Source organism: Coptis chinensis, chromosome 1 (assembly GCF_015680905.1).
Source record: "Coptis chinensis isolate HL-2020 chromosome 1, ASM1568090v1, whole genome shotgun sequence".
Taxonomy (NCBI): domain Eukaryota; kingdom Viridiplantae; phylum Streptophyta; class Magnoliopsida; order Ranunculales; family Ranunculaceae; genus Coptis; species Coptis chinensis.
In genome coordinates, this window is record NC_141456.1 from 35,858,175 (window position 1) to 35,874,078 (window position 15,904).

A 15,904-nucleotide genomic window follows, 5' to 3' on the forward strand; every position below is an offset into this window, starting at 1 on the left:
GACATTTGAATGAAGAAACTTCTTAACAAAAGAAGTAAATAAAAGAAAAAATAAAAAACAAAAAAAATGTAATGGGGGTATGATGTTATGATCTATGAATATGCATACAAAATGCATACCTTTGAATGAAAATGTTTGGGTATACTGGAAAATGTTTATTTATGGAGAATGTGTAAATAATGTGTTAATGTTCTTGTTGGTTCCCTATCAATTGAGGTTCCTCACTCTCCTAAACTCCATATCCAACCATAGCTAACTTTCTCACTTCTGTTTCATTTCTCCTCTTCTCCATATACACTTGTGTTTTTGCCAATGATAGACAGGTTAAACCATTTTTTCCTTCTTTTTCTTTCTTCTTTTTTAAAGTGTTTTCTTTCTAGTGATTTAAATTTTAAAGTGTCAGAAGGTCTAAATAATAAAGATCAACAAAATTATGTATTTATTTCAATTCATAAAACTAGAGTGCATTGACTACTAAAAATTTAATATGGACTGATGAAGTTAACTACTTAAGCACTTAAGCCATTAATTGATACTACTATGTCTATAAATATCTACATAATCTAGTCCACAAGTCTACAACAATTCAACAAATTGTTAACTTCCTATAATGTTATAAGTTTATATATAATTTAATATGAACTTATAATATTATATATAATATTCATAAAAATTATATAAGTCTATATAATGTTATATAAACTTATATAAGTCTATATAAATGTTATATAAGTCTCTTATATAACATTATATAAGCCTTATATATAGTATTATAGAAAGTTAACAATTATATATAATGTTATATAGACTTATTAAAGATTAACATTGAAAATAAAAAATTACCTTGTTTTGTTTTTTTTTTTTTTTTTTTTTTTTTTTTTTTTAAGTGAAAATTTTATTGATAATGATAATGAGTTTTACAAATAATTATAACAAATGTGCAACAAGCTGCGTTGTGCCGCAAGTCCTTTATGAATTTTTGTTTTTTGTTTTTTATTTGTTTTTGTTTTTGGTTGAGGTCTAACCGTTTGTTTAAGAATTGAGAGTGAAAGAGAGGAAGGAGAGCATACAAATTTGTTATGGGTGATTAGAATTATACAAACTGACCGGTTGGACTTTGGGCCTTTAACTATTTGTTTTAGTCTTATCAACCCATCAAATATTCAAAGACACATTTGTCCCTCTTTAATGGTTTTGAACTCAAAATAAATTATAAATGATAATTTTGTAAAGGCAAAAAGAGAAGTAAGAAAAAAGTTGGTTTATTAGATTTTTTTTTTTTATTAGTTTTTTTTTCATACTATTTTTTTTGTTGATAATATTCTTACTATGAAAATTTTGGGAGTGCGGTAGCGGAAGTTTGCTAAAAAAAAATTGGGGGTGCAAGTCCTTATAGTTTGAAGATTTTTCTAGACAATGTCCACATAAGTTCCGCTGTTGATAACTAGGTTACCAACTGGTGTGGATGCAGTATGGGTACCGTGTCCCGCCCAGTCCCTGACATTATCATTGAGATTGCTAGACGAAGAGTGGTAGATTCTAACACCAATTATCTTTCTGTAAACATTGATCAAATCAAATTTAGGCAGCAATAGGTACTAAGACAAAACAACAAGTTTTAAGGAATCTTGACTAGCTTCACACATCTCGCTTAGACGGCAACGAGCAACACAAAAGTTGATCTACTTTAGATGATATGCATAAAAAACAAGGTTTACCTATTGCATGTAAAGTTACTGTCTCGCACGCAATCACCTTTCCATTTCTTGGGGGGGAAGACCAAAACCTTCATCGCTAAAGCTCCTTGCTTCTGGCCAGATTCTAGTGTCGAGAATGCCCACAATCGTGTCACTTTCTTCCCTAGGAACCCTCTCTATATTTTCTCTAAATCCCTTGATCTTGTTGTGTGAAGTTGATATTTTCTACTTGGGAAGACTGATACGATACCATCCATGCCTGCATATGTATGTGAACATAAAAAATTAACATATTGCAACAAAAAACCATTTTCACTAATTGGCTACAAACTTTCATCTTTTGTCTCTCATTTTCAGCAAGCTTGGCAAGCTGTGAAACAAAAAAAATATATATCAAATTAAAAGCTAGTTTAGTCATTCAAAAGTTGTTGAAATAGAATACACACTTAATCGTTGGAGAAGTTCTTTTATTTAGACTTGCAATAGATAGTTAGATACATAAAACACAAAAATTGAGTGTGTTAGAACTTGGAACACACATCCACACAACTACAGTTATATACAACATTTACATATGCAAAAGGATAAAGATGGACACCTAGTTAATTTCTCTAACTTCTTCTTGCTATCAAGACTCTTGGAATTATTTCTAGGCATATCAGGACCACGTGGATAACTAACTTAGAAAGAAGTTTGGACCAGTCGGTGTTGTTGATCTTCAACATCCCCCCTCATCCTTTCTTTCGCGGGTCATATCGAAGGAAAATGCATCTAACCGCCTTGTTTTCCAACTTGGTCCTTAGTTGGTCTGGAACAAACACATAATAGATACAGCCAAACACCCGGAAGTGTGAAACTATTGGTTTCTTGCTGTACAAAACTTGGTAAGGCGACCGAAAACCAAGCTTTGCTTGAGGCAATCTGTTAATGACATGCGCTGCAGTTTCCATACATTTAGTCCAAAAGAGTGGTACTACATTCTTCGCATGAATCATGCTACGAAAAGTCTCAGCCAAGTGTCTATTCTTTCTTTTTGGGACTCCATTTTGTTGAGGACTGTATGAACAAGTAAATTGGTGACGGATCCCATGCTCTTGTAAGTAATCCTCGAACACATTTGAACTATATTCTCCTCCATTGTCGCACCTTAAACATGTGATCCTTTGGCTAAGTTCATTTTCCACTAAGCACTTGAAATCAATAAACTTTTTGAGCATGTCTGATTTCTCTTACACAAAATAGACCCAAACATATCGGGAGTAATCATCGATAAACGTCAACATATAACGCTTCCCAGAGCAAGAAGGAGTACGAACTCGTCCAAACACGACTGAATGAACAAGTTGCAATGGTCGTGAGACCATATCTTATATTCTTCAAATGGTTGTCTATGTGCTTTGCCAAATTGGCAACCAGCACACACTGCACCATCACGCATTAAATGGCAGGGAAGACCACAAACCATCTCTTTCTTCATCATCACCTTTAACCGAGTATAATTGACATGTGCTAGGCGAGCATGCCAAAGATTGGTTGTCTCAAGTTGATGTGTTTTGTATGCTGTACAGGCAGATAACACATAAATTTTTCATTTTCTTTCCTTCCATTAAAATATCTCCTCGAACATCTGCATTCGCTATAACTTTAACGTCATCTTGCCCAAACAATACATAATGACCAACAACAGTAATTTGTGGAACAGATACCAAGTACTTCTTCATTCCCGGAACATGACGCAAAGATTTCGCCCCTTCCAATGGTGCAAAAAGATAACAGTGGGCGGGCGGGCGGCTGGCTTTGAGGTGAGTCCTCCCTCCTAACACAAAAGCAATTGTACCCTAAAGGCTGTACCCTAAGGGCACGCCCTTATGGTAGAGGAATTCCTCATATACCTCACTTGCTAGTGGTGATTCACCAATGTGGGACTAAACACAATGCACTAAAGTGGAGAGAACACACATAGTTTATCTCCTCCACTTTGCACACACACACAAGTATTTTGAAATACTCTTGGAGATTCGAACAGGAAACACTCCCCATTAACCATATTGTGGGAACTTCTTTCAAGTACTGAAGCAAACACAACATCCTTTTCATCTTCTTCAATAGCTGCATATGAGGCTTAAACATCCCAGTCTTCTTCACTTTCTTCATGTGAGACTTCGTTATAACCCAAACCAACTTCAGCAGCATTTCCTTCTGTCATTTTTGTTTTACAGTTGCATGCATAGTGACCCACTTTGCCACACCGAAAACCAATTACTCTCCTTTCCTCAGTTTCTTCATCTTTCTTTGTGTAGCACTAGAAAAAACCCCTTCCCCCTTTTGATCTATCATGTTGGTAAGTATGTCTCCACTTAGGACTGAACTTCTTTTTCCCTTTGTCGGAGAATTGAACAGAGCTTCTTCATTCTCTTTGACTGAGAGTCCAGCCATTTGCTTTGTGAGTGTCTCTTGGTTTATAATAAAATTCTCAAACTCCAACAAAGAAGCTTGGGTGGCCCACCCACGAACTGGCGCAACAACTCCACTGAACTCTGGTCGAAGCCCATGAATTATGATTCTTCTCACTCTAGATTCACTTATTACAGACTCTGCATTTCTTTGAGAAATTTCAGAAAAAATTCAGAAACAGAGAAATTCCCTTGTGCAATTGTTTCAATTTCATTCTCCAAAAGTTGTGCATCATTTGCTCAAGAAAATAACGCTGCAAAGGCATCCCATGCCTGCTTTGGTGTCTTCGCATCACGAATATATTCCAGCAACTCTTTTTGAATGGATGCCTTGATGGCAAACAAGGCTTTCCCTGCTCTAATTTTCCACTTCTTTACTGCATTTGCATTAGTCGCTGTCTCTTCTGGTGGAGAAGTATCACTTCTCCGATTTCCCCTACAGTTTCCCATAGGTCTTGCCCTTGAAGAAACTACTCCATGCAGGATTTCCAATACCCGTAATTGTTGTTATTTAGTTTTTCAATTCCACCAACTGTATTCAGAATATCTGCCATTTTATACTCATGCAACACTTACTCTACCTAAACTTTCGATTACAGATTCTGAGATCAGACACCACTGATTTAGCAACTCCAATTGAAAACTAATCACGTGGTTAACACCAGCAAATTGCTTATCCCCTACCACTTAGGTTATTGCCGAAAACGTGTTTCAACCATGGACAAGAAGTTCTGATGCCACTTGTTGAAACAGAACACACACTGTACTCGTTGGAGAAGAAGTTCTTTTATTTACAGGTACTTGCAATAGATAGTTAGATACAGAATACAATACTTGAGTGTGTTAGAACTTGGAACACACATCAACACAACTACGTGTTATATACAACACTTACATATGCAAAGGGATAAAGATGGACACCTAGTTAGTTTCTCTAAATGTTTCTTGCTATCAAGACACTTGGAATTATTTCTAGGCATATAAGGACCATGTGGATAACTAACTTAGAAAGAAGTTTGGACTAGTCGGTGATGTTGATCTTCAATATAAGTTTGATAGAAAAGAGAACAGGTTAACTACTTTTCACAACTTCACAAGTTACTTACTTTTCACAACCTCAATGTATACCTGTACAACCAATCATCATCATAAAATAGATGGATACTGGGGATGCGTGTAAGTCGGTCACACCTTCTGAGATTAGAAAAACTCTACTACCATTCTGCTGTTCAAAGAGAGAAAATGCTATCAGTAATTATTCGTGTATTCGTGTCTTTTAACTAGGTATCAGTAATTAAAGGAAGTCAATTATCGAAAAATAAAAAAAACTAGCAAAATGTATATGCCATATGTTGCTACTAGTTACTTAGTTAGTCCCTTCGTTTATTTATTTTTTCGCTAAAAAGTCCCTTCATTGCTAATCATTCGCTTTCACTTACAATTACATGGAAATTGTCATCACAAGCTAGACCAAGAAACAGGATCGGAGGTTGGTTCAAAGACTTCAAAGTCCCCCCCCCCCAAGACAAAATTATTAATAATTATCCTATTAAATGGAAATGAGAGAGAGAGATATTAAGATCGAGAGTGCAGGCAACACTGCAACCTCAACAGCCTCGATCACCCTACATATCTTCAACTCTTCAAGGTTAAAAATAAGGAAGTGGGAAATTAGAAAAATCTCACTTGTTTAGAAAAGATAAACTATAACTTTTATTGGTAAGAACGCATGCACACTATTAACATATAAAAAGGAATTGAACAAGAGAAAACCTGAAACAAAGATAACAAGGAGAATAATAAGCAAGTAAAGGGTGGGCGTAAGCTGCTTATTGGCCATGTTGACGAACGAATGTAGGAGTTACTCCGTCACAAGACTTCAAAAGTTTCACCGCTGACTTATATATCTTATATATAAAGCGGATACCAGATTTCCCAATTAGTTCCGTATTCCCGGTTTTAACACAAAGTTTTTAATTGGAAGGGCACCGGAAAGTTAGACAGCCACTTATTTTTTGTTCTTCATTAAAAGGGTAAATTGGTCAACATGCTTAGCCTTTAAACCCCTTAAATTACACCCGCCCGCGAAAAAAACCGGAAAGTTAGAGTACATTATTTTTTCTTTTCTTTAAAAACAAATAACAAATAACATGCAAACTCTCATCTTAAACGTTCTTTTCAAGCTTTTCTCATTAAGTACAAGTCTCCTCTCTTCATCATTTCAAACTCTCATCTCTCGCTCTTTTTCAAGCTTTTCTCATTTTTTTTTTTTTATTTATTTATTTATTTATTTTTTTTTTATACAGAATTCCGATGCTAGAGGTATTTTGTTATTTCTTCCTTTCAATTACTACTCTCTACGAGCATTTCCTTTGACATTTTCATTTTTGACCCGAAGTGTTTCCCATCGGCGGCACCGAACCAGACATCGAAGAAGAATTTCTGAAAATGAACAACAAAGACAGAGGCGTTCTATTAATCATAGAAATCGCTACCAGAGGCGTATTAATCAACAACACTTATCTTCTACCGTTAATCAAGGTTGGCCATTTCCTTATTCCTTATTCCATGTTAAAACTTTATTCTTTCACTCTGTCTAACTTATTCTTTTTTTTAACGCTTTCTTTCAGATTCCCATCAACAACCTATTCCTGTGACCCCACGCCTGCAACTAACAGCCTCATTGAAAATTGCCAGAAACATAAACCCGGATTTAGGTGACATTTATTGTTTTCCTGTTTGATGCTTTTAGTTCTTCTACGTCGTTTAAGAAACTCAAACGCACTTTTTTCCCCCCTCTCTCTGCTTATCTTTTTACTCAATCAACACTTTGCAAGGAGTAACATACCCAGCTCGCATGTAATGTCAATAACTCTACCATCTTCGAGACCGTCTAGGATAAGTCATGGGTTTTATAGATGTGCGAGAGGTTTTGTTTTTGATCAAAGCTTTGATCCTTACATGTTGCCCAAACCTATACTTTGTCAATACTGTGGAGCCAAACAATTCATTCACGAGACATCTGAGATATGTTGTGGAAAAGGTATAATAAAGCTTCCTAGGCCATCGGCGCCAGCCGAATTAGTTCAACTATTTCGTGATGGCGGTGACCTTGGTAAACATTTCAGAGAAAACATCCGCTCCTACAATCATATATTTGCATTTACTTCAATGGGTGTTGATTTTGATAAAGAACTTGCAAATGGTAAAGATGGCGTCTTCTCATTTCGTGCAAGAGCGTCTATTTATCATAGGATTGGAAGTTTGTTGCCGGGACCTAATAGGAAACCTAGATATTTACAGATGTACATCTATGACACTGACCATGAGATTGAGAATCGGAATTCTGAAAACCTTAAATTACGGGCGGGTATTATATCTACGTTGAAAAATATCCTAGATAATTGCAATAATCCCTTTGTCGGCGTTTTTAGACAACTTGGACAGAGAAATGATTTACAGAATTGTCGGCTCATTATCAAAGAATTAAGAACAGACCATCGGGAGCATGCTCTACCCACAAATCACAAGTTCTTTGAAGTATTGATAGGAGATACTGATCCAGATAGAATGGAAGCGAGAGATATTATTGTACAAACACAATCGGGTGAACTTCGGCCAATTCCTGACACTGCTGGATATTATGACCCGTTACAATATCCTCTTATGCTTCCTTTTGGTGAATATGGTTGGGACTTGGGTGTACATCGCAGTGGTACAAGAAGAATAAGTTGCCGCACCTACTATGCTTATATTTTGCAGGTATGCACAAAATTCATTCAACAGTCTTTATATTGATTATAAAAGTTTTTCCTTTTATTACAAATTGTTGCATTTTGTAACTACTACTGCTACTATTTTGTTAATTGTTAAATGAGGAAGCTACCAAAATTTATTTATGATGAAGAAAAAGCTTTGGAGGTGAGAATTTATCTCAGACAAGCTTATATATAGCTTCATTGAAATCTCTTTTTCTTTTTTCTGTTTTTTTAAATCTCTGCTTCTTCCTTTTGTATTTAGCAATATTCTTTCCTGAACACTTCAATGAGATAGATGTGAACTATTATAGGCTATAGCATCAAACGATTCTGAGATCATCTTGCACTCTTTTATTAATTGATCAGTGCATTTTTTCTTGAGCTTTCATTAGCTTCTTTACTTTGTATGTCCCGAACCCGGAGAAATTTCAAGTTTTCATGCCTTTGCTAACTAATCAATTGCATTGGAAGTTTACCTGTTGTGGTTTGAGCTTAGCTATGAAATACTTACTAAACGATGTTTAAGGGAAGTCACCCTCTGAATGAAGTTGAGTGAGATGTCAACTAAGCATGTGCTCTGTAAGATGCTTGGAAGTCCATGCATCCCTATTAATCAAAAATGGAAATTGCAGTATACAAGTTATGTTGCTCTTATGAAATCCTGGCAGTTATTGATAGTTGCAGAAATTGCCATATTCCGTGGTTCACTTTTATTCTCAGCTTAGCCCTGCAAAATACATTTTAGATGTCGTCCCAAGCATTCTTTTTTACACTACTGTTCAAGCTTGAATTTTTTTAGGCATATGGGACTGCTGTGCGAGCATTATCGTCTCTCAGTGAGCATCTCTAATTTTATGAGTGCTACCAAGTATTATGCTAATTCAAGTCTTCGTATCAAATGTTTCCAGTGTCTTAATACGACGATGCATTTAATAATATTTATTGAAATGTCATTCAACAATCTGATTTAAAAAAATATTTGCTCGCCAATGTTTGGTAGCATAAACCTTACATAATGTAAATGACTCTTTCTTTTTAATTTTTTTGATTGACATGTATTTTTTTTGATTGGGCTGTATAATGACTATTTCATTGATAGTTCGTTAATTTTCATTCTAGCAATTAATATCAGTGTGTTTAAGTTTTATTTATTTATTTATGCCCTCAATTCTTTTAATAGTTTATATATGAATTCTAATTCCTCTTATGGCTTTCATGCGCTCGTAGCCCTAAGTCACAAGCTTATATTAAATACGCCCTATAAACAGACTGTTAAACTACACATGACATTTCACGAAGAACTACTTATTTTTTTTTTCAGAGGTTGGCACTGACATAGCCTCCGAGAATACTAGAGACAAAACATTATTGTTTTAAATCAAATGGGATTAATGCATGATAACTTGCTGTCGTCAGAGTTTAGGACATATCAGACAATTACAACAAATTATCGAATTTAAACTCAATAACTCATAGTTGTTTCACAGAGTTAACAACGTCTTTGACAAAACCATATATCTAATGATCTAATGGCTCATGTTTCTACATCTTTCAGATTCGTCCCATGGAGGTCTCATTGTTCCTTTTGGGGTGTCGCCTTTTGCAACAATTTGTCGTTGATATATGTGTCAAAATTGAAACAATGAAAATGAGGTATTATCGAGATAATCAACAAAATATTAGAGCTGAACTGTACCAAGGCATTCAAGATGCATTAAATGCAGGGGAAACATCTGCAGGTGCATTATATTTGTCTTTCGATATTCATATTATTAACTAATTGGCATTACATCTGCAGGTGCATTATATTTGTCTTTCAATATTCATATTATTAACTAATTGGCATTCTCTTTTTTAACTTTTTATCTTTTGAAAACTAAATTATTTACACTTACGATAACTAGGCAACATTGGTAGAAGGATCATACTTCCACCGTCTCATACGGGTAGCCCTCGGGATATGCATCACCGCTATTAGGATGCAATGGCGTTGGTAAGGAGGTATGGAAAACCAGATTTATTTATAACCACTACTAAAAAAATGACTTGTGATGACGGCTTTTAGCCGTCATGAAACAAGTTTAATGACATTTTTCCATTAAAAAAACTACCGTCATTATAGAGCCCGTCATAAAAGTTAACCAAAAGCGTCATAATTTTGATGACGATTCTAGAGAAGCTGACATCAAAGCTCGAATTTAATATGACAAAAACTCATTTATAAACGTCATAACTGGATCCTTTTGCATGACATGTTTTACTTAACCGTCATAATTTATTAGAAAAAGTGTCAAAAAATAAACCTTCATTTATGACTGTTTTATTTAAGTGTCATCCCGAGAAACAAAAGCGTCAAGAAATTAATACTAAAACTGTCAAGAATTGGTATGCCACACCACGTTCTTTTAGAAGCCGTCATAACTTTTTTTTTTTCCTCAAAATCTAAAAATTCCTATAAACCAATACATTCCGACACCACCAATACATTCGGACACTTGGCAGACAAATTTGAGTCCATTACGAAAACAAGAATCATACTTTTATTACTAACATAAATCATTCCAAGAACTTGTTCATATTACATGATTTATTCACGGAGAAAAAAAAATTAAATAACTTAAGCACTTGATTCAAAATCAAGTCTCATAATCCAACAACAATACAATTTACATAACCCATCCAACAAATTGCTAATCAACCGATCCATCTCAAACAAACTGAATTGAGCTACCGTGTTATCTCACTTATAACCTAAAAACAATATGAAGAAGAATGTGTTAGTTTGTTTAATAAGTAAACTAAAAATATAATCATATAACAACTTCTACACAAGATTAAAAAATACACAAACAATGTGTTAACACACTAAGTCAATAACTACTAAACGAAAGAGATACAATCAACTATGACAGAGAATCATATTGGTTAAGCCCCAAATAACGTACACCACTGTAGGATATATCTGATATGTACTAACTAGCCGAAGCACTAAAATGTATAGGCGCTACCACCCGAAAAGGGGAACTCAATCGCTAAAGCAAAGAATATAGGCAAAACCCGGAGGATACTTAAACATGAACCTCATTCTCCTATCTTAGGCCTTTAGGTGGCATAAAAGCCTTGGAACGCGGCTGCGTGCGATTCGACTCACCATTATTAGATTAGGCCTTCTTTGTCTGCGCATTACCCTACTTCCTTAATCCAAATAGCCATAGGAGAAGCTGAGCTAGCTAACCTAAGTCCGTAGCTAAAGTTCTTAAACAAGAGTTCCATTCCCCTTACTCCTATTGCAGGCAAATCCCGTTACTAGTAGTTCTGGTTAGCCCACTTGCCCAAGCACACTCTCAACTTGTAGATGCTCCCCCACGAGAATAGAAAAACCAACAGACCACGAACACCAGCACGCATGAAAACAACCCTTTTGAAAGCATACCCAAGGAGCGGGCATCCATCCAATCTTCACTTATAGACATCAAATGGCCTTATTGAAGGAGGCCAACTTCCTTTTCTGCTTCTAATTTTGCAAGGGCATCCTTTAGGGTCTGAACTTCAGTCTCAGCATTTACTGCTCTTACCGACTCTGCAGCTACTTTTGCCTTGAGATTCTGGCTCTCGGAGTCCATTCCGTCATCATCATGAAAATGGAGGCCTTTTCTAACCCTTCCTGCTCCTGATCCAAACAACTCATTGAGCTGCTTCAATCCCTTTTTGCTTATAAAGTGATTAGATTCATCAGAGTATGCCCCATTTCTACTAATAAAGGGTAAAGCTGGGGGCGATGACGCACCCAAAGCATCCTTCAGTAAAATCATTAGGGTCAAGGGGCGCACGCATGGGGATGTGTCATCTCGAGAGTGTGCGGTTCAGTCTCGATTCGCGGAGGATGGTGAATCATCAGGCAGTACAAAGGGAACTTGGTTGGGAAACACTTCTGCCATGGTCTGATGGGCCTGACGGAGTGCTCCTGTACTGCATTTAAATCATCAGGGTGTAAATCATCAGGGTCAAGGGTAAGGATGAATGTAAGGATTAGAAGAATGGTAATGTAAGGACGAAGATTCTTCATAGCCGTCATTGCTGCATCTACACTGTTAAATTCAACATACCAGCAGGAACTCATCTGCATATTTTCCCTTGTCAGTTTGATAGCAGATTCAACATACCAGCAGGAACTCATCTGCATATTTTCCCTTGTCAGTTTGACAGCAGATCCAACATTTCCCACAAAGATGATCGGGCGACCATTAGCTCATCATCAGTGAGGAAGGTAGAGCTAATATGTGGTAAATTTATCCAGAGAGTGTTGGTTGGCATTCTGATTTCATCCCTTGAGATAATTGCATGACAGTTTCTTGATATGTTGTATTTTGAAGATAAAGATAAAACATATGAAGATAACTGAGGATCGAGCTCAGTTGGAACACGAGGTGATCCTGTAAGACTAGTAGGCATGTTAACTGAGTTTCAGTACCAACAGGAGTACGATTAAATCTTGCACCATCCATATGACACCTTGAAACATCTGATGTACCATCACTAGAACTCAAGCTTCTAGTTAATGATATATAATTCCCATTTTCCTTGCGTTCTGCTTCCTCGGGACGCTCCATAACAATGGCAGCTTCTTCGGTCGCCTCAAACTCCATCGACAACGATTTTTCACCGGTAAGATCGAAACCATGTGTCCTCGAAACCGACTTCGTCACTTCATGCAAGATCTCATCTTTTATCCATTGGCTTGAGACATTTCCAACATAGACATGGCAACCGGAACCAACTGCCACACCATTAATAGATCCTCTACTCCCCAACCCTACATCTAAAAACTTAACTTGCGACGGGCACCCCAAGGAGAAGATCCCCGCGATATATTCACGAGCTTTTAACAAAGATCCATAATGTTCATGTACTCAACCAAAGCAAATCCTTTGATAGGAAAGAACATGAATTGTTCTATTGGACCAAATTTCTCAACTTGAAACCTAACTCCGGTTTCAGACACATCGAACCTAGAGAACCCAACCAAAGTTGTTTTGAGGCTGAAAAAGACATCCATGGCTGCAGAATTGCCAAAATACCACCAAAATCGGATTAGAAGAATGGTAATGTAAGGATGAATGTTGGTCGGTGAAGCCAAAAAAAATTAGATACACTTCCACTAGCATGAATGTAAGGATGAATGTAAGGATTAGAAGAATGGTAATGAAGGATGAATCGTCTTGAGTCAGTATTGAAGGAGTGCAGGCTGGCTCTGCCTATATTGAAGGAGCAGGTATCCATCCAATCTTCACTTATAGACATCAAATGGCATTATTTCCGTTCATTAACTACTTCTAACGAGCAAGTTAGTAGCCTACCTCGGCCGATGTTGGGACAAACAAAGAATAACCGTGCTTATCCTTATAATAAAGAAACTAAGCCTAATAACCTAAGCCAAACATAAAAGATATATAAATGGCGCACATACCTATGCCGAGATAAATTTATCGATGTACTCGATAAACTCCAGACGAATTTCAATAAGGTCCGCGCTTGCATATGTCCTAGTGTTAGCCAACTCCATTAGCTACATAAGTCAACAAAGAAATTACAATCATCTCTTCTTTTTTTTTATATACTTGCAATTAGTATGAGAAATAACAACTATTAACCTTTGTTTTAAGTGATTGATTAGGGTTCTTCATAAAGTGTCTCATGAACCGCATGACGTAATATCCACATTCAAAATCTCCTGGTTGTTTAGGGCACTACACACCAACATCAAAAAATTGTTGATCAACATTCAATCGATAATGGACTATAATTTACATTGTATATTCAAGTAATGCTTATTTACCTGGACACGCTGCCATTTTGGTTCCACTCTCTTTCCTTCACCCAATGCTAGTGTTTTGATCCCACTAAAGAAGAATTTCAATATGTTAAAAGATGTAGGCATATGTACGTATCATACAAAAATTAAAAGTAAAAGTAAAAATCAACTCACGTGTTCACCATCACTTTTAGGTTTATATTCGGTTCACGTCCAATTGAATCAAGATAATATACTTCTTTTGCACTTACGTCAATCATTACCAAGACCCAATGATTCCTAAAATCATATATAGAACAATAGCATCACAAAATAATATAAAACAAAATTAATGAGATCCAACAGATCTTAATTAACATAGCCAACATGTTTACCCTGGGTTGTAAGGAAGGAAAATAACTTGGTCTCTTTGTCTTGCCTGTAATCTATTCAAGACAAAACGGCTCATCTCATTCTTATCAGCATAACGGCTGAAATCAGCGGGATAGCAAAATCCAAACCACATTGGAAACTACGACAAACATAGCGATAATAGTAAGTTTGGAGACAATAGGGTACTATAGTCACTAATTATGGACATTACACAGAGTTTACCTTCGTATTTCCTGATTTAGACTTAGAGATTGGCATGTCCTTTTTGGCTTCAAGAACCTTGTTATTGTCCTTCGAGCGAATAGCCTAACAAGCATAATAATAATGTTTTTAATAATATGGTGAGTGTATAACCTTTAGTAAACATGTTAACATCAAGTACCTGCTCATTTCCCGACTTAGGTTTTGATATTGCATTATCGCAAAGTAGCACAAATTCACGAGGCCAAGCCACAATGTAACCAACCGCTCCTCCGACAGTGGTAACATCATCATCAAGAATTGGTCTTGGCAAAATGGCAGTTGCTAAAATTGCACGTATAATATGAACACGTACATATCCTTCCCCCAATGTAACGTTATGGATCTTCTCGTCTAGTCCTAACCCCTCAATGAGACTAGCATCAGCAACAACATTGTCTTTTGACTCCAAAGCCAGCTTACACTTTTTTAATATCAATGACAAATATAACAATAATGATAAGTTCAAATATCCTAGAATACCATGATAACTCACTATAGAAATTACACAACATTTACCGTCACATTTCCTGATTTAGGTTTTGGGATTGCCACATCACATTTTGAGCCCATAGCCTAATAAACACACAATGAAAATCATACACTAATATTGATAGTACAACTATTTATTGTAGTTTACACTAAAATAACAAGTACCTGCTCATTTCCTAGAGTAGGTTTCACGACCGCCACTTTGCATTTGGTTTTAGCAACACTCTTGTTTTTCAAGCCCATAGCCTAACAAAAAAATAAAAGTAAAATTGAACAATTATATACATAAAATAACATTTACGGTTTAAACATTAAGTAACATATACCTGCTCCTTTCCATATTTAGGTTTTGAGATTGCCTCGTCACTTTTTGATTTAGCACTGCTCTTTATCTACGCATTGGATAGTTTGAGTTATTAAATATAATTACCTGTTTGCATTATATAATCACAAGCATAAAAATTTACCTGTTTGCACTTCTTTCTCACATTTGCTTCAAGTTCAATGTTAAGACATTCATAATTTGTCTTGTTGTTAGCACCATTAGATAGTTGGTCACCCAATGGGCTTGACATTCGCTTTCTTCCCTCATTTTTAGAACTGTTGGAAGCAACTTTCTCTAGTTTTGGCACGTTGGTGGTAATTCCTTGTATAATACCTAATGCCTCTAAACTGTCTCACTCTTTCCTTTAACCTTGTTCTCATCTTCTTTCTTACGCATCCCGGATTCCATCTCTCGCTCTATGTGCCTTCGACCCTTCTTCGATATTGAAGTAAGTTGTTGGAGTGACATACTTACCTCCTGCTCTTACCCTTCCACAATGTTCTGGAGTCCCTAGTGCCTTCGCAAGAACATCGTCGCTTCCTTGGGTTACTAATTTCCCATTAGCCTCTTCTTTTTTTAGTTGGTCCTGCACGTCAGTTGAACTTTTACTTAATTAAAGTGACAATCGGAACATAAAAGAAACTTAAGGGGGTCTTATACTCTAGCAGTCCAATATATATCATCGTTAGATAAGCCATTAATCAGAGTACTTGTGCAACCTCTGGAAAAGGCCTTTATGAGGGCCTGGATTGGCT

The 15,904-nt window shown here is 36.2% G+C and overlaps 2 protein-coding genes and 1 long non-coding RNA gene across 4 annotated transcripts; 1 reads left to right on the top strand and 2 right to left on the bottom strand.

Annotated features, from left to right (window-relative positions):
* Window positions 1-1,533: 1,533 nt before the first annotated feature.
* LOC147523718 (uncharacterized) lies at window positions 1,534-6,171 on the bottom strand. 2 transcript variants are annotated; one of them, XR_015217195.1, is made up of 3 exons: window positions 5,924-6,171; window positions 5,279-5,375; window positions 1,534-1,956 (listed from the first exon to the last, which is right to left on the bottom strand). It is a non-coding gene; the product is annotated as an uncharacterized LOC147523718 (long non-coding RNA). The 2 variants fall into 2 exon arrangements; XR_015217199.1 differs by having other exon boundaries at window positions 5,279-5,372; window positions 5,924-6,168.
* A 1,150-nt stretch (window positions 6,172-7,321) lies between these two features.
* On the top strand, window positions 7,322-8,758 carry LOC147523719 (uncharacterized). The gene is made up of 2 exons (XM_086572140.1): window positions 7,322-7,912; window positions 8,708-8,758. The coding sequence occupies exons 1-2, from the start codon at window positions 7,322-7,324 to the stop codon at window positions 8,756-8,758; spliced, it is 642 nt and encodes a 213-aa protein (XP_086428266.1).
* A 1,764-nt stretch (window positions 8,759-10,522) lies between these two features.
* Window positions 10,523-15,399, bottom strand: LOC147523720 (uncharacterized). Its single transcript, XM_086572148.1, has 11 exons — window positions 15,292-15,399; window positions 15,151-15,216; window positions 14,990-15,070; window positions 14,852-14,908; window positions 14,475-14,756; window positions 14,095-14,398; window positions 13,895-13,999; window positions 13,745-13,808; window positions 13,560-13,655; window positions 13,376-13,474; window positions 10,523-10,659 (listed from the first exon to the last, which is right to left on the bottom strand). The coding sequence occupies exons 1-6, from the start codon at window positions 15,397-15,399 to the stop codon at window positions 14,300-14,302; spliced, it is 693 nt and encodes a 230-aa protein (XP_086428274.1). The 3' UTR covers window positions 10,523-10,659; window positions 13,376-13,474; window positions 13,560-13,655; window positions 13,745-13,808; window positions 13,895-13,999; window positions 14,095-14,299.
* Window positions 15,400-15,904: the final 505 nt, after the last annotated feature.

Bases quoted from the DNA above. Each gene is read 5' to 3' on its own strand.
- LOC147523719 (XM_086572140.1), top strand. From the start codon at position 7,322: ATGGGTGTTGATTTTGATAAAGAACTTGCAAATGGTAAAGATGGCGTC. The intron at 7,913-8,707 runs GTATGCACAAAA...GAATTTTTTTAG, and splicing joins ACTATGCTTATATTTTGCAG to GCATATGGGACTGCTGTGCG.
- LOC147523720 (XM_086572148.1), bottom strand. From the start codon at position 15,399: ATGTCAAGCCCATTGGGTGACCAACTATCTAATGGTGCTAACAACAAG. The intron at 14,757-14,851 runs GTAAATGTTGTG...ATATTAAAAAAG, and splicing joins CTAAATCAGGAAATGTGACG to TGTAAGCTGGCTTTGGAGTC. The intron at 14,399-14,474 runs GTACTTGATGTT...TATGCTTGTTAG, and splicing joins CTAAGTCGGGAAATGAGCAG to GCTATTCGCTCGAAGGACAA.